The sequence below is a fragment of the Vulpes vulpes genome, chromosome 16 (assembly GCF_048418805.1).
Source record: "Vulpes vulpes isolate BD-2025 chromosome 16, VulVul3, whole genome shotgun sequence".
NCBI lineage: Eukaryota > Metazoa > Chordata > Mammalia > Carnivora > Canidae > Vulpes > Vulpes vulpes.
Genome location: NC_132795.1, coordinates 51,072,203 through 51,096,042, shown reverse-complemented (window position 1 = coordinate 51,096,042; position 23,840 = coordinate 51,072,203). Strand labels below are relative to the sequence as shown.

At 58.9% G+C, this 23,840-nt stretch overlaps 1 protein-coding gene across 7 annotated transcripts in view; it reads right to left on the bottom strand.

Moving 5' to 3' along the window:
* Nucleotides 1–1,121: 1,121 nt before the first annotated feature.
* The window catches only part of KIAA0930 (KIAA0930 ortholog), a 36,349-nt gene continuing 13,630 nt past the window's right edge, over nucleotides 1,122–23,840 (bottom strand). For 2 of the 7 annotated variants that reach the window (XM_072741656.1, XM_072741660.1), the window contains exons 2-10: nucleotides 13,802–13,953; nucleotides 9,764–9,889; nucleotides 9,580–9,657; nucleotides 8,935–9,036; nucleotides 7,907–8,047; nucleotides 7,197–7,391; nucleotides 4,324–4,486; nucleotides 3,012–3,170; nucleotides 1,122–2,456 (exon numbers count right to left, since the gene is read on the bottom strand). In XM_072741656.1, the coding sequence (XP_072597757.1) occupies nucleotides 2,416–2,456; nucleotides 3,012–3,170; nucleotides 4,324–4,486; nucleotides 7,197–7,391; nucleotides 7,907–8,047; nucleotides 8,935–9,036; nucleotides 9,580–9,657; nucleotides 9,764–9,889; nucleotides 13,802–13,953 (1,157 nt within the window). In that variant the 3' untranslated portion in view covers nucleotides 1,122–2,415. The other 5 variants (XR_011997843.1, XR_011997842.1, XM_072741658.1 and 2 more) reach the window with 5 other exon arrangements.

The window sequence follows — 23,840 nt, the reverse complement described above, 5'->3', positions numbered from 1 at the left end:
AAAAACTGAAGATGGCCCGACGAGAAGAGAATGGTGTAGCAACGGCAGGACCCACCAGGAGCCCAGGGCGCTGTTTTTCTCTTAGTTACTGATGTCCTTTGTTACTCTGGAACAATAAACCTGGGGGGGGGGGGGGGAACAGCTCACCGCCTAGTGACCAGGTGCCTCTCAGAAAAGCACGTTTGCTATTCAGTCTCAGGAGTGCCCTCCGGGAGAGAAAGACCGAGAAGGGTGGACTCCACCGCAGGCGGCCACCTGTCGCAGGGCAGCAGGGTCGTGGCCCCTCAGGCAGGACTCCTGCCGTCGCTCGGGGAGGAGGACAGCATCCATGGGGAGCGCAGAGCCGGCGCACCACTGCTGCCTGTGCATGCCCCGCAGCCGCGCCATCGTGTGCACCTGTTACAACCGGGGCTCATCCCTCAAATACCACCGTTGCACACGTTTCTAAGACCTGCAAAGCACATGCGCACGAGACTGCACCCGGCCCTGTTACCCTGTGACTTGTCATTTGACAGAGGAGGGGTGTGACGTGCACGGGGCACGCGGGGGACCCTCTCACGCTCCCCAGCCTCTGGGAACAGAGGGAGGGCTGCCGTCCTTCTGTGTTTCAACTGCCTCATCCTTCCATGGAAGATACACCGGGACCGTATTTCTCCCAAGACCTGAGTTCCAGAGTCTTCAGACCCCAGATGACCAGGGAGAAAGCACGCCTGAAGCAGCAGCTGTATTTTAGCCACCCTGGACGCAGGCCGGGCGCCAGCCCTGGGCTGCCCTGCAGGACACCCTTGGACACGGGGCCATGCTCAGGGACCTGAGGCTCTGCTCCATCGCTTTGCGGGGAGGCCGGACTCTGCGCAGTCCTAAAACACTGCTCTGGAAGGTGACCTTGTGCAGACAGCTGGGGTACAGCCGAGCACGAGCTGAGGCTGCCAAAGGACGTGAGAACGCTCCAGCCCAGCCCTGCCGCATAAGTGATGGGGCCGGGGATGCAGCCACAGAGGCCGTCCCCGGCCCGAGCTACACTCAACGGCTGCCTGACCCAGTCATGCACTGGAGCCCTGGAAACGTCGTGAGGTAGGTGGTATCAGCCCCATTTTACAGGTGGGCCAACTGAGGCAGAATGAAATGCAATAGCTTGCTTTAATAACAGCGTACAAAATCTAGAGAAAGCCCCAAAGTAGCCCCCGACCCCAGAGCCTGGCGCAAACCCTCGGAGCGCGCAGGATAAAACAGAAGGGAGAGCGAGCCCCTCCAATCCCCGTCCCCTGCGGAGAGGACCTCCGTGCACCACAGGAGACCCTCAGACAGCACAGGAGACCCTCAGACAGTCCTGGGACTTCTGACAAAACAACGTAGCAACAGAGGCCCAGCTGACAGTTTATTTCCAGGGGGCGGGGGGGCTGCTCCACTCTCGCTCTCGGGAAGGCTCGTGGTTCTGAGCACGATGTGTCCTCTGTCACAGGCGGGACCCTGCGGCCGGAACGAAGCCCCTGGAGGTCAGCGCCTCTGCCTCAGCGAGCTGGTCTGAGAAATGGGACCAGCGCCCCGAGTCAAAGGAAGCCAGCTCCTGGGAACCCCTGTCCCCTCCCCAGAGCCCCCGCGCCGAGAACGGCAGTTCTACCTCAAATCTTCCCCGGCTGAGGCCGGGTCCCCCCCGCCTGCCACCTGTCCCGGGTGGCCGCCAAGCTGTCCCACCCGCCGCAGGGTCCGAGTTCCGGGCTCAGGCTGCCGGGGCGCAGAACAGGCGGTCTCTGGGTTGCTGTGTGTGTCGGTGGTGCTCTTTGGCTGGAAGCAAAGGCCATTCTGGCGGGATCGGGGCCGGTCTGCCCAGCTCGTGGCCCTTCTGGAACCGGGCAGGGGTGAGGTATTCCCAGCCCAGGGCCAACCCTCCATCTCCCCACGGCGCCCCATTTGTAACCAAGCAGTAAACAAGGGAGGGCGGACTCGTGGGACTGATGCGGGCGCTGAAGGTCTCCGTTCAGCATTGCCAAGTCTCCAGCCAGCTTGCCTCGGGGAAGGGTTGACAATCAGACATAGGGCGCCACGGCCACGCGGGTCTGCAAGGCGGGTGGGCCTGGGCCCAGCCTGGACGCCCGCTGCTCCTCCATATTCCAGCCTCTGGGCGTCTCAGGGCCCCTCTGGGTGCGGGGGGCTCTCGGGACAGGAGCCGGGGGGGGGGGGGGTGCGGGCGGCGGGCAGGAGCGGAGCCGGCGGGGGAGGACAGAGAGGCACTTCAGTTTGGGCTGGTGTTCCTGGGGTCGGCCCTGGCCCAGGAGGGGAGCGGCCCCGCCTGGCTCCGGCTCCGGCTCCGGCGCGGGGCTGTCACAGAAGACGCCGGTAGCGGTGGACGGGTAGGCACTTGGCAGCACGCCAGGGCCGGGCAGGGCTGGGGCTCTGCGCAGGCTCTGCACACGGCTAGGTCATCAGGATGGGCTTCTGCCGCACTTCCAGGATGTCTAGGGCGGCGGGAGGGCAGCGGAGGTGAGGACCTGGCCCCCGCGGGGCCTAGTACTGCCCGCGTCTCCACCAAGCCCTGACGCTGTTGTCACCCCCACCTGTGGACGGGGCGGCCCTGCCACTGCTGTCACCCCCACCTGCGGACGGGGAGGCCCTGCTGCTGCTGTCACCCCCACCTGCAGACAGGGTGGCCCTGCTGCTGCTGTCACCCCCACCTGCAGATGGGGGGTGGCCCCAGGGCCACTGCACAGCCCAGCCAAAGCCAGGGGAAGTGGAGCTCCAGCGCGGGCTGGCCTGACTCCGGAGCCACTGCCCGGCACTGCATGCACACCCCGGTCAGTGAGAACCCCGAGAGCTTCGCCTCCACGCCCCCCAACCCGAGCCAGGGGTCTGCAGCCCCTCACGTGGACAGGCGGGCCCCTCGAGCTGCGAGATGGGGCCCTGGTTCCCCAGAGCCTCATCCCTGGTCCTGAAGGTGGGGACCAAGAGCCCTCCGCAGGTGTCCGCCAGGCTCCAGCCGGGCGAAAGGGGCTCGTCTCCCTCACCCGCATTACCTGTTAAAATCCGATGCAGCGGCAAAGTGACGTAGGTCAAGTGTGCATAGAGAAGGAAATTTCCATCTGCTCTGTTCAGCTTCAGCCAGGACCCGACGAGGGACCGCCCCGTGCCAGACAGGGACCGAGAGCGCAGGTTGGTGGCGTTGTGCAGATCCGCTGCAAGGGAGGGGGCCGGGTCAGGGTGTTCTCCTGGGAGGACCGAGAACACCTCCCACCCCAGACCCCCCATGGGCCCTCTGCTGGCAGCCCCTCCACACCCCTGCCCCATCCCCGGCCTGTGACCCCCCCCTCCCTCCTGCCTATCCAGCCCTGCCCCTCCAGCTGTCCCTGCACCCTCTTCCTTGCCCTGGAGGGTCTCTTCCTTGGGGCCTGGTTGTTGCCACAGTTACTTCTCTGCTCCCTGTAACTCTGTCTCTCACTGGGCACCACAGTGAGCAGGGCCCGGGGCAAGGCAGGGAGGACCCATCACCGTGACCCCCTCTTATGGGTCAGCCAGGGAGCAGGCTGGGGGTTCTCAGCCCCTTCCTACTGGTCTGGAATGGAGCCCCGGTGGGGAAGGCACTCGCCCAAGTGCACACAAGAGCAGGTCAGGGCCAGGGCCGTCTGTCTCTGGGCCCCGGTGCTCAGATGAAGGACAGGTGTGTCCTCCGTTCCAGGCCACGGTCCCAGCTCCGGCCAGGGCCTGTCCGTGCTGCCACCGTCCCCTCAGCCCCGTGGCACACACACGTGGCACCCAGAGCCCAGTGTCCACACCTTGTCTCTGCCGGCAGCCCCCCTCCTACAGTCCCTTCTCCACAGGGACGGCTGAGTGGTATTTACATGCCCAGATCTGATTTTGTCACTCCCTTGCTTAGACGCCCCCCTCCCCCACGGCTTCCTGCTGCTCAGATGCAGGTGCCTCCTGCCCTCACCACCTCACCAGCTGCAGGGCGGGCACCGTGCAGGGAGGAGCGGCGGGTTTGCTGGGAGGGCCTGCAGGGCAGGTGTGGGCTAGCCTGGGACCCCCAACCCCAGCTCCAGGCCGAGAGGCCCCAGGGACCGCCAGCCGGAGGGCGCCCAGCAGGAGCCCAAGCAGCAGCCTCACGTCCTGAAAGGCAGCAATGAACCAGAGAGCTCATCTCCCACCAGGTGAGGATTTCTGGAATCCTCTGCGTGGAGCGGTCGGACCATCAAGGCCGGGAGACATCTGCAAGCCTCCTATGCTGATAGCTGAGCTCACAGATCGGGGCCCCTCGAGGCCGGGATGTCCGTCTGCCCGACCATGGCTCCACCCTCAGGCCCTGCGGGCACCCGGCACCCGGTGGCTCACCCCCACCATTGTCCTCGCGGAAGAACTCCTCGCTGTCGTTGGCCGAGTGAGACTTCTTCATCTCAGCGATCCGGTTGCGGGGCACCTTCCTCTTGAGAGAAGGGGAGAAGAAGGCGGGCCGGTTGTTGCGCTCCGGGGTGGGCGGCGTGCTGAAGGAGGTCACCTGCGGACAAGCAGCCGTAGTCACCAGCACAGCCCACCTACGCCGGGACCCCGATGCCACCCACTGGGGGCAGCCTCCCTGGGGCTGGGGGCCAGCAGGGGCCAGTGCCAGCCTGGGGCAGAGGTGATGCGCTCGCCAGCAGGTGCCCTCCGGGGACCCCAGCTGTGGCCCCACCACAGGCCCCGCGTCCACGGAAGCCTCCCAACCACCGCACCAGACGGGAACTGGTGGGAAGCCCATCAGACCAACAGGGAAGGAACCACAGCTGGGACTGCAACCTTGACCTGCCCAAGGTCGTCACCCACAGGAGGGGGCAAAACCGGGATCCAGCCCAGGTCCTCTGCCTCCCCCGCCATGCTCCTCACCCAGGCTCCCCCCATGGCTGAGATGCCCCTGCCCACCCAGCACCCTCTCAGGGAAGTGCAATGGCGAAGCGGCCCCTCCTCTCTCGTAACCACACTGTTCACCAAAGGTTCTGCACAGCCACGCAGGGTCAGGCAGGAGTAGCACGAGGGACAAACAGGCACACGACACCGCACCCTGCCCTCAAGGAGCTCACAGTCTGCTGTGGGGCGATAGACGCGCAGAGTGACAAGCACAGACTGAAGGCCGGTGGCCAAGACAGAGAAAAGGAAGCACGGGGTACAGGGGAGCACAGAGCCAAAGGGGTCCACAGCCCGGGAACTCAGGGAAGGCTTCCTGGAGGAGATGCCGCTTGAGCTGGGTCTTGAAGGACGAGTAGGAGTTCGCCAGGTGAAGAAGGGGGGGAAGGGCGTTCCAGGCGGAGGGAACTTGGCCCCTCTCCTCCCTCCTCCCCATGCAAACAAGAATCTGAGGACAAGGCGAGCTGGGACTGGACTTCACGAGCCCTGTCAGCCTCCTCGTCACGGCTTCCGACATCCACCAGAGTCCCGGCGGCCGCTGGGCTCCTGACGGTCCTCCCACAAGCCAGGGAAGGTTTTTAGAAGATAGAAAAAAAACAAAACACCAGAAACCACAATACACACAGAGTCTGCATTTGTCATGAGCTGGTGACACGTGACCCCTCTGGAAAAGGGGGGACAAGCGACAGTAAACATGGAGGGGGGGGTGGTGGCGAGGGCCCGAGCAGCCCCGACAGGAGGAGGCCAGGCCCCGACACTGGCAGCTGCGTGACCCCGGCGGGTCCCTTCCCCTGACCCGGGCCTCCCTGCGCCCTGAGCAGGGCGCCGGCTCCTTCACCCCCAACTCCACCCAGGGAGGGCGGGATGATCACCCCCGCCGGGCAGATGGGAAGAGCCAGCCCAGGCAGGACTGCTCATGTGTCTGCCATCGTTCTGCAGCCATCGTTCTGCAGACATCGTTCCCTCCAGCCTGGAGCCCAGGCCACATCTTCACCGGGACTTCCACATACACATTCTGCGGGGCCTCGGTGAGCAACTGAGGCCAGGGAGGAGGAGACTCCCCTCCTCGGAAATCTATAAGCAGCCACGACTTGGAAGACAAGAGAGGCCCCTGCTCAGAACCCTCACCCACGTCTCTGCAAAAAGGTTGCACTGATCGCTTTTACTCAATCGCATTCGTTGCAGAAGGAACAAAACCACAAAGGACATAAAGAAGAGGAAGGAGCGTGCTAGGGGACTACCTGCGGGGAGGTGGGGCTCACAGTTTTACACAACTGAGTCTAGCACACACCTGCTGCCTCGCCTGGGGCACATCAGCACTGCGGCGTGCGTGTTACATCGTTCATACCCTCTCCCCCGGCCCATCACAGCCCAGGGGGGCGAGTGGCCAGGGAAGCACCCTGAGGGGTACACCCACGCCAGGTGCTGGGTGCTAGCAGCCCCCCAGGCCTCCCAACACGGTGCTCCCTGTCTCTGGAGAACACAGGCTGACGCTTGTCCCAGGTCACACAAGCGGCAGCACCCAGACTCCCGCCTGCACGGCCTCACCCCCAGGCCCTTTCCTGTGGACGGATGGCCTGGCCAAGGCTGCTTCCCTGCCCCCAGCATCCCCGCTCACCTGTCCCCTCCTGAGACCCCCAGGTCTGAGCAGCCCCTGGGCCGAGCCAAGCAGAGCAATGCAGCCAGCGGGCTAGACACTTCTTCCCCTAGGAATAAAGCTGCCACTGACCTCAGCATCCCACCCCGGGGAAGGATGGTGGCCTAGAAGGAGCAGAGCTCAGAGGCTCGGGGCTGTCACACGACAGCCATGGGACCTGGGGCAGCGCCGCTGAACCCAGGCAGCTTGGGTTTCCAGGTCAGCACACAGAACGCCCTAGTCTCCCCACGGGGCTGCTGCGGGGACACCTTGTAAACCAGTGGGCCGGGCAGAGGGAAGAGCCAGGAAGGACCTCGTGTCCTCTCGCTGACCTCACAGGGCAGGAGGGGAGGCTAGCTCGTCGTCATCCCCGGGGCACTGCCCAGGGAAGGCCGGTCGTGTGTGCACTGTGCTCGGCCTACAGGCCCCCCGAGGAAGGTGCCAGGACCAGTGCGGGCTCCCCTTGGGCTCCGTGCAGCTGCGGCGGCAGCTCTGGGAGGCAGAAAGAGCCCCGGCCCTCGCAGACCCGCTGTGTGACCTTGGGCAAGTCACTGCCCTCTCTGAACCTTAGCCTCTCCCCAGAGGATGGGGATGACGACACCTACCTCACGGGGGGACTGTAAGGATCAAGGAGGCGGTGGGAGGCGGATCCGAGGGACAGAGGCCCCTCCCCGAGCTGCGCAGCCCTTACCCGCTCATGCATGGGTGAGGCCGGGCTGGAATCCTCTTCGGTCCCGCAGGGGGACGTGTCACCAGTAGACACACGGCTGACTGCCATCTCAGCGTGACCCTTGCCCTGCGGCCCCTTCATGCGCACAAACTCCATGTTGTTGTACTTGTAGAAGCCAAACGACATCTTCTGTGCCATGCGGGCGGCCACACTCACCTGCAGGCAGGTGCCACATGGCCCAGGTCAGCACACGTAGGGCTGGCCTCTGCCTGGGTACACGAGTCGCTAGGGCTGCCCATGTCCCTCGGGGGAAGTTGACCGGGGCAGGGGCACCCCCAGGAGGCAGGGTAGTGCTGGGATGCCTAGGGCTCCGGAGGACGCTCCTCCCACTGCCCAATGATCCCCGCCTCCAGGCCCAGCAGCAGGCTGGGGACAGAGACTGGCCCAGAGGAGCCCGAGGCCACCCCCACCCCTGTCCTCTCCTGGGAGGGGCCAGGGTCAGGAGGGTGCTGGGTGCAGGAGAGCGGTTCCTCCCCCTTCCCACTGCCAGGGTCAGTTTCGGGGGTGCTTGCTCGGGCTGGGGCCTCCTGTCCCTCAGGTCAGGTGTGCCCAGACGAGCGAGATCACATGTAGGGCAGGCCCAGGGGCCGCAGGTGCTCTGGCGATGGGCGGTTGCGGCATGGAGCTGGGCAAGGACAGAGGGGCCGTGGGGGGCCCAGCCTTGCGCTTACTCGGTTGTCGTACACCTTCTTCAGTGCCTCGTAGCGGATGGAGCCCTGAAAAATGACTCCCTGGAACATGTTGGTTTTGTCACTGGCCACCAGCTCCACACAGACCATCTCTCCTTCCCCCACCGTCATGTCGCTGAACACCTGGGAAGGGGAACAAGGGGGAAACGGGGAAAGTGTCAGCGACCCAGCACCCAAATGGCAGCCAGGCTCCCAGGCTCCACGTCCTGCCACCTACCAGGGTCACCAAGTCACCACTCCAGAGCCTGGCGTTCAGACCCAAATACAAGGTCCCGCAGATTTGGGTCAAATCTCGGCTCTGCCATGACCGGGCTGTGCCAGCCTGGGGATGGCACTCAGTCCCCTGAGCCTAACGTGCTTCGAGGCACCATCAAATCGAGAGGAGACCCTGAAACACAGGCTCCCTTGTTTGTGAGTCTTCCCTGGGGTCGTGACAGCCTCTAAGTGGGGACAAGCACCACTAGGGGGATCTCAGAGAGCAGCCAGGCAGGAGCTGGCAGGGGGCGGGGGGGGAGGGTGCCCCACGTTGCTGTTGCTGCCGTGAGTCACTTTCTGCCTTGAGTCCCATTTTCCCAGCCTGAAAACAGAAGCTTGGCCAAGAAACTTCCACAGCCCCACCCCCGACACCCCAGCATCCCATGGCGTGGAGGCACTTGTTTGGAGTTTAATGGCCATACTAATGACTCCTCCTGCCCAGGCAGCACTTTTTATAGGAATTTATGACACACTCTCCTGTTCACGAGCTCATGTGATCTTCGACCCGGATGGGTAAGTAGGACACATGATCATGACGCTCGTTTTACAGATGAGAAAACAGGCTCAGAGCTAGGGAACACCATTGGCCCCAGCCCAGCGCCAGGAAGAGTGGGAGACACGAGGGTAGGAGTTGGGAGCGCCCCATTCCCCCCAGCCCTCGCCAGTCTGCAAGGGTGTGAGGCCAGAGGGGGGCCAGGTTCTCACACCCCCGAGGAGGGGCCTCGGGAACACACAGCTGGGCACGAGCTGCTCACCTCCTCAAAGCTGTCGATCATGAAGAAGATGTTAGGGTAGCTGATCTTGGACTCTTCCCCCTTGCTGTCCATGGGGTGTTTACTGGGGGACGCAAACACTTGCTGAAAGGAAGATAGATTGGAAAGACTGAATGAGGCCCTACCCTGCACCCAGGCCCACAGCGACTCTAGGGACAGGTCACGGTGCTCCCACTGCTCAGAGCCAGGCCAGAGCCTCAGGGAACCGCTCAGCAAGGAGCTGCTTGGGATGACCTGGTTCAGTGCTCCCTGCAGGCGACAGAGGACCCCACGAGTAGGATGGGCTTCTGCTCAGACTGGCACCTCAAGGCAGGGAAGTGAGGAGGAGGAGGGTGGGGAGGAGGAGGGGGATGGGAGGGATTGAGGAGGAGGAGGGGGAAGGAGGAGGAGGAAGAGGCAGGAAAGGGAGGAGGGGGGAAGAGGCAGGAAGGGAGCAGAGGAGGGAGGGAGGAGGAGGAGGGAAGGAGGAGGAGGAGGGAGGGAGGAGGAGGAGGAAGGAGCGAGGAAGCAGGAGGGAGCGGAGGAAGCAGGAGGGGAGGGGACAATTGTCTCCCCCACCAAAACTCTGAGCAGCCACACAGGTGGCATTTCTGGGCTGAGCTAGCGGGAAGGAGGACCCACACTTACCTGGGATTTCTTCTTATGGATGTGGATGTCCCCGCCATCAGCGCGCGTGCACACGGCACATGTCACCATGTAATCCAGCTGGAAGAGAGCGCACAGGAGGGGGAGCGTGGAGAGGTCTGCAGTCCCTCGACCCCCCCACAGCCTTCGTCCCAGAGCCCTGCCCCCCATCCCCTCGCCCCTGTACCTTCTGCAGGATGAGATTCAGGCAGACGCTCTCCTCCCAGTCAATGTCAGGGTCACCGAGGCCCGGCAGCTTCTTGGAGTCCCGCCGGTACACCTCGACCTCCACCTCGGGCTCGGCCTCAGCCAGCTGGGAGGCCAGTGCGGGCACAGGTGAGTCCCAGCACCCGACCCACCCCATTCCTCCAGGACGAGCAGGCGCTCACAGACATGCCCCAGCCTCACCTCTCCATCCCTGGCTGCGCCCCAAGGTGGTCCCTTGGCTGTAGCAGGCCCTGGGGATCCCACCTCCGCCCAGTCCCACCCCCCCAACCCCGCTTCCTTTCACCCCGCCTACCCAGAGGCAGAGGCAGGGGGCCCATCCATCCTGTGGGGCCCAGCGCAGAAAGCCCTGGGTTGCTATGGTGACCGGGTACCAGCACTGCAGGCTGGGAGGGGGTAGGCAGGGGAGGGGAGGGCAGGGGAGGGGGCGGAAGCGGCCCTGGCTTGCCGCAGAGAGCCCACAGTGCGCAGGCGCCACAGCCCCCTCCCCCCGCACCTGCTCTGGGCACAGAGGCTGCGGAAGGCTGTCCCCTCGGTCCCCGACGTGTCCCTCCCTGCGCACCCTGCACCCATCAGGCCTGTGGGCTCTCCCCACATGGCTGCCCGGCCCCGGCCCCCGCCCCCAGACACACAGACCCCCACAGTCCTCCCAGAGGGGCTGCGTCACAGGGCGCCCTGCACCGCCCCCAGTGGGGATGTCCTGCCACCACAGGGGCCCTCCCGCTGTCCTAGAGCATGAGGCCTGTGTCCCAGCTTCCTCTGCGGGGTCTTCCCCACGACCATTACTGAGCTCCTGTGTGTCACGGGCTATGCTGTCTGTCTGTCCGCACAGACGACAGGCTCCCCAGGACAAGGCAGGCTCCCCGAGGACAGGGCAGGCTCCCCAAGGACAGGGCCTGCCCGAGTCATTCCTGCAGGAGGGGAGTCTGCACAGAGCTCACTGCCGTGTTCAGTGGAACATTCTAGTGTGTGAATAGCTGGGCTGCCACACGCTCCCGTGGACTCAGGCTCTCCTGACTGGCCTCAACACCCTGGAACCTTCCAGAAGTCTGCACACAGTCCCAGGACTCCTGCTCCAAATTGCTCAGTTCTGGATCCAGGGAATCTCTCTTCCCACCTGCTCACCTGGCCTCTCCCTTCTCCAGCCTGCCTTCTAGAGAATGTAAGGCTGGGCTGGGCTAAGACCATCCCTAACCGGGGCGGGGGTGGGTCCAGCTCTCCTGGCACCAAAACTCAAGGTCCAGCTGAGTCTCAGATCCTTATTAGAGCCCCTAGTCTCAGCAGGCTGCCTTTGGGAAAAGATCAAAATTTTGCCCCCCCACCAAAAAAAAGAACCCAATGTCTGCAATGTCATCTCCAGCAGATGTGGACAGGTCAGCATGGTGCAGGCTGCAGGGCAGAAGCCACAGCCCTGCACCCCCTTCCCGACTGCCCCTGGGCAGAAGGGCTCCCAGTTCCAGTCTTCTGGCAGCCGAGCTGTAGCAGTAGGAGCCTGTGCCCTGGGGCCGTGCCGAGGTAGGAGAGAGACCCACAGTGGGGGTCACTGGCGGTGAGGTTCCCTAGGTGCCCACCACCTTCTGTGGGGAGATGCTTGTGGTCACACCATCCCACACATCTGGCCTCCCGGGTGTGAGCAATGGGAGGACCTCAACCTCACTGAGTACCTGCCCAGCCCCCTCCCAGGACAGGCTGAACCCCAGAGAAGGGCTGATTGGCCGGAGTCACCTGGCAAGTCGAGGGAGAGAAAGTTGGAAAAGCTGGTCTCCCAGCTGCACCCCCAGATAGGGAGGGCACGGTCACTCCCAGCTGCACCCCAGACAGGGAGGGCACGGTCACTCCCAGCTGCACCCCAGACAGGGAGGGCACGGTCACCCAGCTGCACCCCCAGACAGGGAGGGCACGGTCACTCCCAGCTGCATCCCAGACAGGGCGGGCATGGTGACCAGGGACTGAGGAGCTCTGGGCCAGCCTCCCCAGGTGCTCAGCTCAGGGATCTCTCCACCAATACCTGCCCCTGCCCAATTCCACCAACTGGGGCCTTGTCTTCATCCCTCCCAGAGGGCACCCCCTGCCCATACTGAGTGCAGCCTGGGTCTCTGCCCACTGCCGAGGCTGCTCTGCCCAAGCCTCCACAGTCTCTGGTCACAGGTCCCATGGCCTGTCGCCCTTCTCATCCTGCCAGACTTGGCTCCTCAGGTCCCACGTCGTGGGACCTCCTCCTGGCACCCCCGCCGTGCCCCCTCTTCCTGGCACCCCCAACGGGCCAGCTGCTGTGTCTCCCGCTGGTCCCTCCAGGGTGAGGCTAGCTCAGAGTTCTGTCCTAGACTTCTGTCACACTCTGGTCTCCTTCCTCAGGAGCCCCAGGCACCATCCTGGGTCCAACGGTCCTGAAGCTCTGCCTCTGGCCCTGGCTCATCTGCGGAGTTTCAGACAGCAGCTCCACTGCGGAGGACGTCGTCGTCTGGCCGTCCCACAGGCACCTAGGTCTCAGCCCGCCCAGCACTGAACTCTGTCTCCCTGTGACAGCCTGTCAGAGACCCGGCTGCGAGCTCAGGCCTTCCCTCTGGCCCGTACTCAGTCACCCGAGCCTGCTTCCTCGGCCTTGCGTGCCGCCCGCAGACCACTCCCCTACACCCTGCCGCCTCGCTTCTGCTCTAACCCCTCCAGTCCTTCCTCCACCGACCACCCGAGGGCTTGCTAAATGGAACTGTGGCCACCTCCCCTTCCTTCCTCACATTATCAGAGCTTCAGGGATCAATCCAAACTCCGAGGCCTGACCTTCAGCATCCACGTGATGTGGCCCATGCCTATCTTGTTTCCGCTCCCCTCCTTTCTATAGCCGGGCCACACGGTACCACCACCAGCCACCTGAATGCACAGGGCATGGGGCTTTTACACGGCTTCAGGCCCACAGTCTGGGCCATGGTCCCTTCGGCTAGGAAAGCCCTTTCTTCCTTATCGACTCACCTCACCCAAGTGGCCTCTGGTGACCACATCTCTCCCTTCCCGTCGCTGGATCTACCCTCCCGTACTGGCGTTGCGATGCACTTCAGGGTCCCAGTGACCACACACAGTCCCCCAGCACCAGCTCAATGCCCAAGGACCCAGGCCAACCCTGGGTCTTCCGTGTGAGCTCCAGGCCAGCCGGGGAGCTCTCTGGCTGCCAGCATGCAAGTCACCATGTCTCCTGTGCAGCAGGCACCAGGCCTGTCCATTTGCCCTCCGTGTCAAGCTCCGAGAACAGCGATACAGCAGGGCAAAGGCTCCACGCACTTGAGGCACAGGCCACAGCTCACAAGCTGCGGCCCAGGGGTCAGAGGGCACTGGACTTGGACCTCAGGTGGCTGCGAGCTCCAGACCTGCCTGCAAAGCCTTCCCACTTCTGTGATTAAAGGGAAACAACGCGTTTCCCCGTCTGGCATACAAGTTGCTTGAACATTTTACAAACTAATAGTTTTTCTGAAAAACAGAAGGAAACTCGGGAAGGTTGTTTCATTAACTCCTCCACACACTGAAACGTACTGGTCAAAACAGCTCAGGTGAGTCACTTCCTCCCCAAGGGCCTGTCCTCCCCACCTGCCCCGTGGAGCTGCAGCACTGTGTCTGCTGCACGGTTAAGGGCTCAGAACTGCCGGGCTCCTCCTCATCTCTGACCCCGAGCGTCCTGCCCATGGCCTGGAGGACCCTGCACTCTGGGCTCCGTCAATATACTATTAGGAGGGGCTGGCCAACGCACCTCCCTCTGGCCCTGTCTCCTCAAGGGGACAACAGTGATGTCATCACAGCCTCTCAAGGTCCTGGGGAGGATCAAGAGGAACGTACATGCCCCACCCCCGGCTGGCATGTGCCACCGTCTCCACACGGCTCCTGGTGCCCAGTAGGTACGCAGTGAACATCATTCTCCCCTTGGGACGGGCACGAGGACTGCGGGGTGGCCACCTGGCCAGCTAGGTGCAGACCCTGCACGGCCACCTGGCTGGGGCCGGAGGGGGCTGCTCACCTTCCTCCCGTCCACGCTGCCCTCGCCACCCGGGTAGGCCAGCTTCCGGCGCACATAGAAGAGCATGTCATCCTGCCGCGGTGCCCATTTCTCCATGAAGTAGGTAGAGAACATCCAAGTCCAGAAGACGATGCGGTCATCCTTAAAGCACCCTGCCGAGGGAGGCCAGAGAGGAGTGAGAGAGGACGGGTCACCTGCCCCCCCACCCCCCACCTTGGTCACGCTCGGCCCTCCCCTCCCCCACCCCCACCCGCATGTCTGGTTAGAGGTCTGCTGGGGCTCTGGCATGTTCAGAGCCCCCCATCCCATCCTCCCCCCGCCCCCACGGCCAGCCAGGGGACAGGGCTCAAGGACACGGCCCAGCAGGCCCAACGCCTGCACCAGCAGAGCCGAGAGTCCCGGCGACTCGGGCGTGGATGAATCAGCAGCTTCTGGGGAAGGAGAGCTGGGGCGAGAGGCGGCGTCACCGGCTGTCTGGGCTGGGAGCTGGAGGCTGGCACCACCCTCGGCCAGCATCCCCCACCCCCACCCCCGGCTGCGGCAGTTCCCACGGAGAACCCCACTTAAAGGAACAGCCGTGCCAGTGCCAAGCAGCCCAGCTGCCACTGCAGGAAGCGGGGAGGGCGCCCCCCCTCCCTCACCCCTGCCTTTCATCAGCCAGATTTGTTCTCCCCGATCTTCTTCGTGGGGCCTCCTTAGTACAAACACTGTCTTCAGGATCAGTAAATCTCTGTCCTAATCTCTCCCCACAGGAGGAAGGAAAGCCCGCAGGCTTGGGTGGCAAAGACCTGGCTTCTGCTCCAGCCCCGCCCCTTGCTGGGTGCCGGCAGGCAAGCAGTGTGGCCTCTCTGGTCCCCAGGCTCCTCACAGCCCCCCATGGAACCGGCGGGCAGAGCCTGCACCCCGCTCTCCAGGTCAACAAACAAGGGCTTCCTCCCTTTCTGGGCAGAGCCCACGAAATTTCAAGACTGGGGATAGAGCTTTATAAACTCAAAATATTATACTGTTTTGTTTTTGTTTTTGTTTTAAATTAATTAATTTATTTTTTAAGTGTTACACTGTTGCTGGTTTCTCCCTCTCTTCTCCGGAAAATACTTGACCACTGTGACCTGGTCCTCCTACTTGGGTGCCAGGGCCTATTCCTCGCACTTAGAGATGGGGAACCCGACAGCCACGTGTCACGGGCAGGTCAGTGGCCCAACCAGGACTGTCAGGTCCCCCGACTTGCCTCCTGGGGGCTCAGCCATCAGCTCTGGAAGACTGTCGCTCACAGAGAACCCCAGGCTTTGCTCATCTCAGCCACACCTCCACCAAACTGCCCTGCCCTCAGCCGGGCCTGTGGCCACCACACCCCCTTGCCCTGCTTGGCTCCCAGGGGGAGGAGGACAAAGGGGGGTCTTCTGATCCTGCCCGAGGCTCCCAGGTCCCAGGCAGAACCAAGGCCCCTGCCTGTCATCTCACATCATTGGATGACAGACAATGCCCACGCTACAGACGGATCCCCGGCAAAGTGAGCAAAGGCGCCCTGTGAGTCCTGGAAAGCTCCCCAGAAGCAACTCTGGCTACGATGAGCAGAGGCCACCCTGCCACCCGCCCCAGGGACGCAGAGGTTCGCTATCAGTGTCCGTCCTGGGGGCCAGGCCCTGCCTCCCGCAAGCGATCCCTTTCATTGTGCTAACAGAAGCAACCCCCTAGTAACCTGGGCGCCCAGTCAGCGTGGATGAGGATGAGCAGAGCATCGGAGGTGATGCATTGACATGCCTGCCACCTGTCGGCCCGGGCAAGAGTGCCACGCGGGTTGCTGCCTTCAGCTGTCTCGGAGCCCTGTCACACTGCCTCCTGCACAGAGCACACCGACCCCCAAGAGGTTCAAGGACGCACTCAAGTTAGCAGTGTTAGAGCCTGCTGAGGCCCTCAGACCCGACAGACCCCACACTCAGGCTCGGCAACCTGGTGACATGAAGGGGCCAGATGCTCAGCACAAACTGCCTGTGAGCAGCTGCCCTGGCCTGGAGCGCAGTGGACGAGACGGCCTCCCGGCTTGGGGACAAGGGGCCTGGGTTCAGGAGTGAAGTTCTGGACGTGGCACAAGATATGCACCGGACTGCTCTCTATTATCCTTTGCGCCCAGCGGGGGCCACTCAAGGTCCCATTTCCCTGCTTTACGGTGCTAAGAAGGATTTCCCCACAGCTCATCCACCCGGGTCCCTGAGGAAAATGTGCAGGCCCAGGACCCTGACCCAGGCCGCCCTCCCAGGGTCCCCCACCCTCTCTGGGTGACACCCACACAAGATCTGAGAGGGGCCGGTGCCAGGCCTGGGCTGGTTCCACAACCACTCCCCAGCAGACCTCCCAGTAGCCGGGTGGCCGTCAGCAAGTCTGCGGGGGCCACACGCCAAGTCCTCCCCACCCGCACTGCCAGCCTGGGCCCAAGCCAGTGCCCCTTCGTGGGGACACCTGAGCGGCCCTTCCACTCCCACCCCGCAGCCCACCCTCCACACCACAGCCCCGGGATCTTTATTTAAGGACCTTTTCCTGCCCTCCCCCGCCCCCTTAGAACCTTTCCATGGAATTCAGAAGAAAACCCAGTTCTTGCAAACGCTCCACACCAGCCCCGTCCCTGCTCCACCCGGGTCACCAGTCACCGGCCTGTGCGCTGACCCAAGCACCTGCCGCCCCCTCCCTGGAGCGTTTGTACCTACTGCTCTGCAGCCTACACTTCTTGCCCTGGGACCCCTGCCCAGGCAGCTCCGCACAGCTTCCCAGTCACAGCTGAAAAGTCACCTCTTCGAGGAACGTCTCCTGACCCCATACTGAACGTGGCCCCAGGCGTCTGTCACGGCACCTGGTTTTATTGCTGTCACAACCTTCTCCCCCCTGGTGTTTTCAGGGCTCTCTGCTGCCTGTGCCACACAGCATGAAAGCGTCCCAGGAGCCAGGACTGTGTCTTGGCCACAGCCAGACCTCAAAGCCCACGTAAGTACCAGGCACACAGCAGGCACTCCATAAATGCTGGCTAAATGCACATGGCTCATCCCGATGGAACAGGCTCAGGGCGGCAGCTTGCCCACGTGCCCATAGCAGCAAGGTGGCCCTACCAGGGCCATCCACCTGAAGCCCAGGCCACCTTGCATCAGCCACAGGCTCTGACTTAAGGAAGATCTCGCCAAGAAGCCCTCTGCATCAGCGCCCTCACCGGGCTCTCTGGGGCCCTGAGCAATGACTCCACGGTGGCACCGCAGGGAGCTGCGTGGGGTGGGGGGGCCTACCCATGTGATGGGAGGGAAGAGGAGAGGACATCCAACCAGGGCTGACCCTCCCCCAGCCTGCACAGCACCTGCTGCCACCAGGCACCTGGTGCATTGAGTTAGGGAGCTCTGAGCAGTACAAGGGGCTTAGAGACCCACCGCCCACTGTGGAACACCACTCTGTCTGGGAAACCCTGCACACATTACTCTAGGACAAGGTGAGGAAGGCCCCATCCGAGACAGGAAAGGCGTCCAAGACAAAAGACAACCCCGGGTCAGCCACCAGAAGCAGGAGGCATCACCATGGTGGAACAGGCCCACACACCACTCCACACCGAGGATCCTCAAAGTCCAAAGCAGGCAGGGAAATCACAAAGGTCAAGAGCTGCCCTCCTGAACATTTAAAAGTGCCCTCACGCCCAAGAGAAGCATAACTGAGATCCAAGGGAGCATAAAACCAGGAGAGAGAAAGTAACAGGTGTCTGTTAAGTAACAGGTGTCTGTAACGTATCAAGAACTCAGATCGCAGCCAGTGACGCAAGGAAATGCCGAAAGACCCTAACAGACAAATGGGTAAAGTACCAAAAAGGAAACGTGACTCGTTCACAAAAATGTGGGAAAACACTCATCTCGCTAGTAGTCAAAAATTGGTTTCAAAGAGCAAGCTGTTGTTTTGGAGAGGGCAACTTTGGTATTGGCAAAAATCCTGCTTAGGAAAAATGGGCAGATTCCTATAAACATACATTTGCCAATGATGCAGCCACTCCTAGGTACTTGCCTGGGAGAAACGAAGCATGTGTCTCTGTAAACGGTGGCGCACGGACACTGCTAGAAGCTTTATTCATGATAGCCCCAAACCAGAAACCAGGAGGAGGGAGCCAACGTGCCACAGCCACTCAGTAGACGATTACTAGCAGTAAAACCTAACTACTGAGACACACGTACCACAGACAGATCTCTAAACCTGCTGAAGCCACAGAAGCCTACGTAGGGCTTCTGCCCATAGTGACGAAAGGCGGATCGGTGGTCGCCTGCACCCATCCTGTTTCCTGCGCCGGTGGTCTCAGCCAGCACGAGTCACCCAAGTGTTCGCGAGGACGCACTTTATCTTATATGAATTATGCTCTAATAACAGTGATAAAAAGCTGTAACAGCCACAGCTGGCTAGGGCACGCCGCACGGCAACTCTCACGTATTGCTGGAGAACAAGAGCCAGCCTATCCTTGGTGAGAAGCCAAAGGACATCCTCCTACTTCTATGAATCTATTTTATGCATGAGAAATAAAAACAAAAGCAAAAACAAAAATAAAAGCTTTGTGCACAAATCTCTTCCCTATGGTTTTATATGAGGGCAAGGATGGGGCACCTGGGTGGCTCAGGAGTCGAGCGTCTGCCTTCGGCTCTGGGCATGATCCTGGGGTCCTGGGATCGAGTCCCACATCGGGCTCCCTGCAGATTGTCTGCTTCTCCCTCTGCCTGTGTCTCTGCCTCCCTCTCTGTGTCTCTCAGGAATGAATAAATTTAAAAATTAAAAAAAAAAAATGAGGGCAGGGAACGTTGACATCAACAATAATAAGGAAGGGGTAAAAGAAAGTAATACTCTGTGCTGACGTTCAATCCAGTAAGTTACGCTGTTTGCTAAGCCAAGTCTTCATCCCTCTTCTAGAAAGATGCATAGGAAGCCCACCAGCGGACCCACGGGCTGTGTGTAAGCTGATGCTGCGGGGAAGAGAGAGCTTGGGCCAGATGCACACAGACACGGGGACACCCAGCCTGGACCACGTAGGAACACCAGGAACAGACACACCCGGGTGACAGCAGCCGCCAAGCCAGCCAGGGAACAGCTTCCCTCTCTTTTTTTTTTTTTTTTTTTTTTAATTTATTTATTCATGAGAGACACAGAGAGAGAGAGGAGAGGCAGAGACACAGGCAGAAGGAGAAGCAGGCTCCATGCAGGGAGCCCGATGTGGGACCTCATCCCAGATCTCCAGGATCAGGCCCTGGGCTGAAGGTGGCGCTAAACCACTGAGCCACCTGGGCGTCGGTTCTCATCTCTTTTCTTATTCTCTTCTCTTCTCTTATTCTCTTCTCTTCTTCTCAGTACTGTGAACACAGGATACCTCCCCCTCGTCCCCTGAATGTCCAATCTATGTCGTCAAGCTGATTAAAGAGAGAGTGAGGGGGATCCTGAAGGGACTCCCTGTCCTAGGAAACACCTCCCATTCCAAATCCAAAGCGAGGGTCAAGGGTTGAGACCGGGTGAGGATTCAGGCTCCTGGAGGGACAAAGCAGTGGCCGATCTGCAGTCAGACACACCTGGGTTCAGGTCCCGACTCTGCTCCGCACCAGCCAGGCAGCCACTGCACGCAACCTTTCTAAATCTCAGTGACTTACCCGTCCATAAGATGGGTCTAACCTGCCACCCTCTGAATTGATGGTGAGGACTGGGTGAGAGGCCGACAGGAACAGCCTTTGTGGGCAGTAAAGTTCTATTCACGCGTGGGTTCGCGGGGACCCTCTGCACTGCTGCTTTGTGTGTCTCTGTCTGCCACGTGGCCCTTGCCGAGGCCTGCCCAGCAAGAGATGCCGCAGTCACAAGCCCAGGCAGCTGTGGCTCCGGCACAGAGCTCCCTAACCTCTGTCCCTGTCTCCCTGCCATTGGGCTGCCATGGCAACAGGTCTGCAGGACCCCTGAATCCAGGGGATGGACCTGTGGGGCAGAGGCGCCCCCCACCCATGCTGAGCCGCTCACCTGGGCAACACCACGGACAGCTCCACGCCTTGGGGCCCACCGTCCCCGCCACCGCCCTGGGGTCCTAAGGCAGCAGCAGTATGGTCCCTTCTCATGATACGTGGTGGTTATGTTCTGTAAAGTAGCCACAGATGTGGGATCAGCAGTGTGACACCAGTGCTCCTAGGGGAGTACCGGGGAAGGTTCCTGCAAAGCCTCTGGATATAACTTCACCAACCAATCAGCACATAAGCTTGTTTTACGTGTTTTTGTCTCATGAGACCTTGTCTAATATACAGCTGGTGTGTTAACACAAGGCCAGCATTATAGCTTGTGCCTGAACGAAACTTATTTTATTTATTTTATTTTTTAAGATTTTATTTATTCATTTGACAGAGAGAGAACACAAGCAGAGGGAGCGGTAGGCAGATGGAGAGGGAGAAGCAGACTCCCCACTGAGCAGGGAGCCCAAACTCAATCCCAGGACCCCGGGACCATGGCCTGAGCCCAAGGCAGATGCTTAAGCCCCTGGGCCACCCAGGTGCCCCAACTTGGGGCCATTCTAAACAGCAAAATCACCAACACAAAGCACAAAAATGCAAAATACAGGCATTAACTAGTCCCCAACAGACACTTGCATACAGTATGAGCTGAAACAAGGCAGAGCGTCACCTTGTTTGACCTCGGGGGAATGTACACTCACTGAGCCCCTCAAATTTTTCACCACTTGGTGCATGTCTGCAATGAATCATGAAAGCGCCATAATTTGAAGCTACAAATAAATTTTAGCAAGCAAGTGAATTTGCAAACACAGAGTCCATGAATAATGAGGGTGGGCTGTATCAGAAAAACTGGTATTCAGCTCCAAAGAGGCCATGAGGACCAGCCGCCTCCTCTGCCTGGAGCAAATAATTTTCCATTAACCAGACCTTTGAAAAATCGTGAATTAGATTTGGGAGGACCACCCCAGTCCTCTTTGAGATGATTAAAGCACACGGTTAAGCAAAGTTATGGTAATACCCTAATTAAAATAGTTTACAGGGGCGGGGGGGGGGGGGGGGGGGGGGGGGGGGGGGGTTGGCTCAGTCTGTTAGGCGTCTCACTCTTGATCCCAGCTCAGGTTTTGATCTCAGCATCCTTGAGTTCAAGCCCTACGGTGGTCTCCACATGGGGAGCCTACTTAAGAACAAACAAACAGTTTATAGCCATTAAAAATTAGGACCATGTATTACAATAGGGAAAACTGCCCAAGAGCCATTTCTAAAAATGGTACTTTGGACTAATAGGCCAAGAGATGTTTTTGAGAGGGCAGGTCTACGAGATCCTCAAGAAACAGCTCCAATGCTACTCACACATTTTTAAAGCCTAAGAAATTTGCGAAATCTTTTTAACAAGGAAGCATAATGTTGATTCCAAAAATAGAGCACTGCATACACACACATAGGAGGAAAGTACAGGCTAATCTCACTCACGGGTAGCAACATAAAAATCTTAAATACAATGCTAAAAAGAACCCAGCAATCCACTAAAAGTATATCCCATGTCTAAGCAGGATTTAATTCAGGAATACAAGAATGGTCCAATATTAGGAAATCTATTCACATATTCACTATATATTTACAGAGCAAAAGAGAAATAGCATACGATCATTTTCCATGATGCTGATAAAACATTCAGTAAAATTCACTACCTCTTCTTGATTAAAAAAAACAAAATTCTCCATAAAATAAGAATAAAGGGTACTTCCTTAAACAGAATCTACAGCTCATGTAGAAAAAAAAAAGGTTAAATATTATCACCATCCACTACAATTAGCATTGTTCTAAAGGTACTAGACACATTGAACTTATAATGAAGATATTAAGAGTAAAAATTGTGAGGATAAGGTAAAAATTAACATATTTACAGATGATATCATACCAGACTTGGAAAATCAAAAAACCTCAAATGAAAACAACAGAAGTCATAAGTACAAAGTCACCAGCACATCCAGAAACCAACAGCTTTGAGATAAGCCAATATTCCAGTTAGAAAGTATAATTTGGGAAGAAATATTCTCTTCAGAATTTTTAAGAAAGAAAAGGAGAAGACTTGACTGACTAAAGGTTTGCTGAGTCCTCAGCTAGAATATCCAAATCATAGAAGGAGTAGTTCCACTAATTTGATCACTTAACATGAGCCAATACAAAATGCCAAGAATATGTTTCAGAATTAAGGGAGAAGAGCCAGGACAATTCGGAAAGAATGATGTGGGGGCAGGGTTCCTATCAGTATTTTAAAAAACACAACAGAAAGCTAAAACCTCCTGCCACCACCAGCCCAAACCACCTGCCACCCCTTGGTGTGGACCTAAACCCCAGGGCTGTGGGAGACCTCTGGCCTGCCTCGCACAGACCTGTCACCCAAAGACTCCCAGAAAACACCCAACGCTAAAAAAAACAAACCAAAAAGCACCCCTTGACCCTCATCACCTTCCAGCTACCATCTCGACTGGAAGCTGACTCCAAGAGAAACTCTTGATCATGTTCTTGGACAGATTCGTTTCTGTACACATTTCTTAATTTCTACCACTGCTTTTTCTTCCCCCTGCAGAACTGTGACTTTATCTCTGTATCATTTGATTGACTCTCTCTTCTAACAAACCCACAATCCAACCAGCTCTCAGCAACTGCTCTTCCATCCAGAGCCAAGCCACCATCTCCCGCCTGCCTTCCTGGCCCAGCTTTCTAACCGGTCCTCACGTTCCAATCAGTACCTATCACGTCCCTGCTCAAAATCCTCCCTGCTCAAAATCCTCCGTGAGGCTGACTTCCGTACCTCCAGCTCTTTACTAAAGTATCTACCTTCCCTTTGAGGCCTTTCCAAACCACTCTATTTAAAATTGCAAATCCCAGGATGCCTGGGTGGCTGAGTGGTTGAGACCACCTTTCAGCCCAGGGCATGATCCCGTGATCCTGGGATCAAGTTCCGCATCCGCCTCCCTGCAGGGAGCCAGCCTCTCCCACTGCCTGTCTTTGCCTCTGTGTGTCTCTCATGAATAAATAAAATCATAAAAAAAAAAAAAATTGCAAACCCCGCCCCTGCACTCCCTATCCCACTTCCTGCACCTGTCACTACATATCATCTATGTTTTACCTGTATTTTGTTTGCTTTCGGCCTTTTCTTAGGACAGGAGCCAACACACTTCTTCCGGTAAAGGTCCAGACAGAAAATATTTTAGGTTCTGCAGACCATATGGTCCTGTCTCAACTACAAAATCACCCAGAGCAATGCGTAAAGAAATGAGCATGGCTAGGTTCCAACCCAAGTTTATTTACAAAAACAGGCAGCCGCCCAGTATTGGCCTGGGGCCATGGTTTGCCAACACCTGGCCTACTAGAGCTGATCGGGCTTAAACAGAGACACCCCATGAGAATGTATGCTCCATGAAGGTATGAATCTTTTCCCACTTTGATCATTTTGTTCACTGCTGTATACTCAGGCCCTACATTAGTGTCTGGCCTAGAGGAAGCAATAAATATTGGCCAACTGAGCAAGTAAGTGACATGAACCCAGTGACTGATGAAGCCACGGCGATACTGGTGCATAAACACACAGATCGGGATCCCTGGGTGGCGCAGCGGTTTGGCGCCTGCCTTTGGCCCAGGGCGCGATCCTGGAGACCCGGGATCGAATCCCACGTCGGGCTCCCGGTGCATGGAGCCTGCTTCTCCCTCTGCCTGTGTCTCTGCCTCTCTCTCTCTCTCTCTGTGTGTGACTATCATAAATAAATAAAAATTTAAAAAAAATTATTAAAAAAAAAAAAACACACAGATCAGTGGACGAGCATGGAAAGTACCAAAATAGAAGACACGCTGTAATTTAGCGTATAGAAGGGTGGCACTTCAAATCAGCAGGATGAAGACAATTCTCCAGCCACTCGTCTTGGGATAAGTGACTAAGCGATGGGAAAAGACTACGCCTGGGTTCCTGCTCGTGCCAACATACATTCCAAAAGATCAAAACGTTTAATGTTAAAATATCATAGAGGGCAAAAAAAAACTGTGAGAGAATTTTTTTG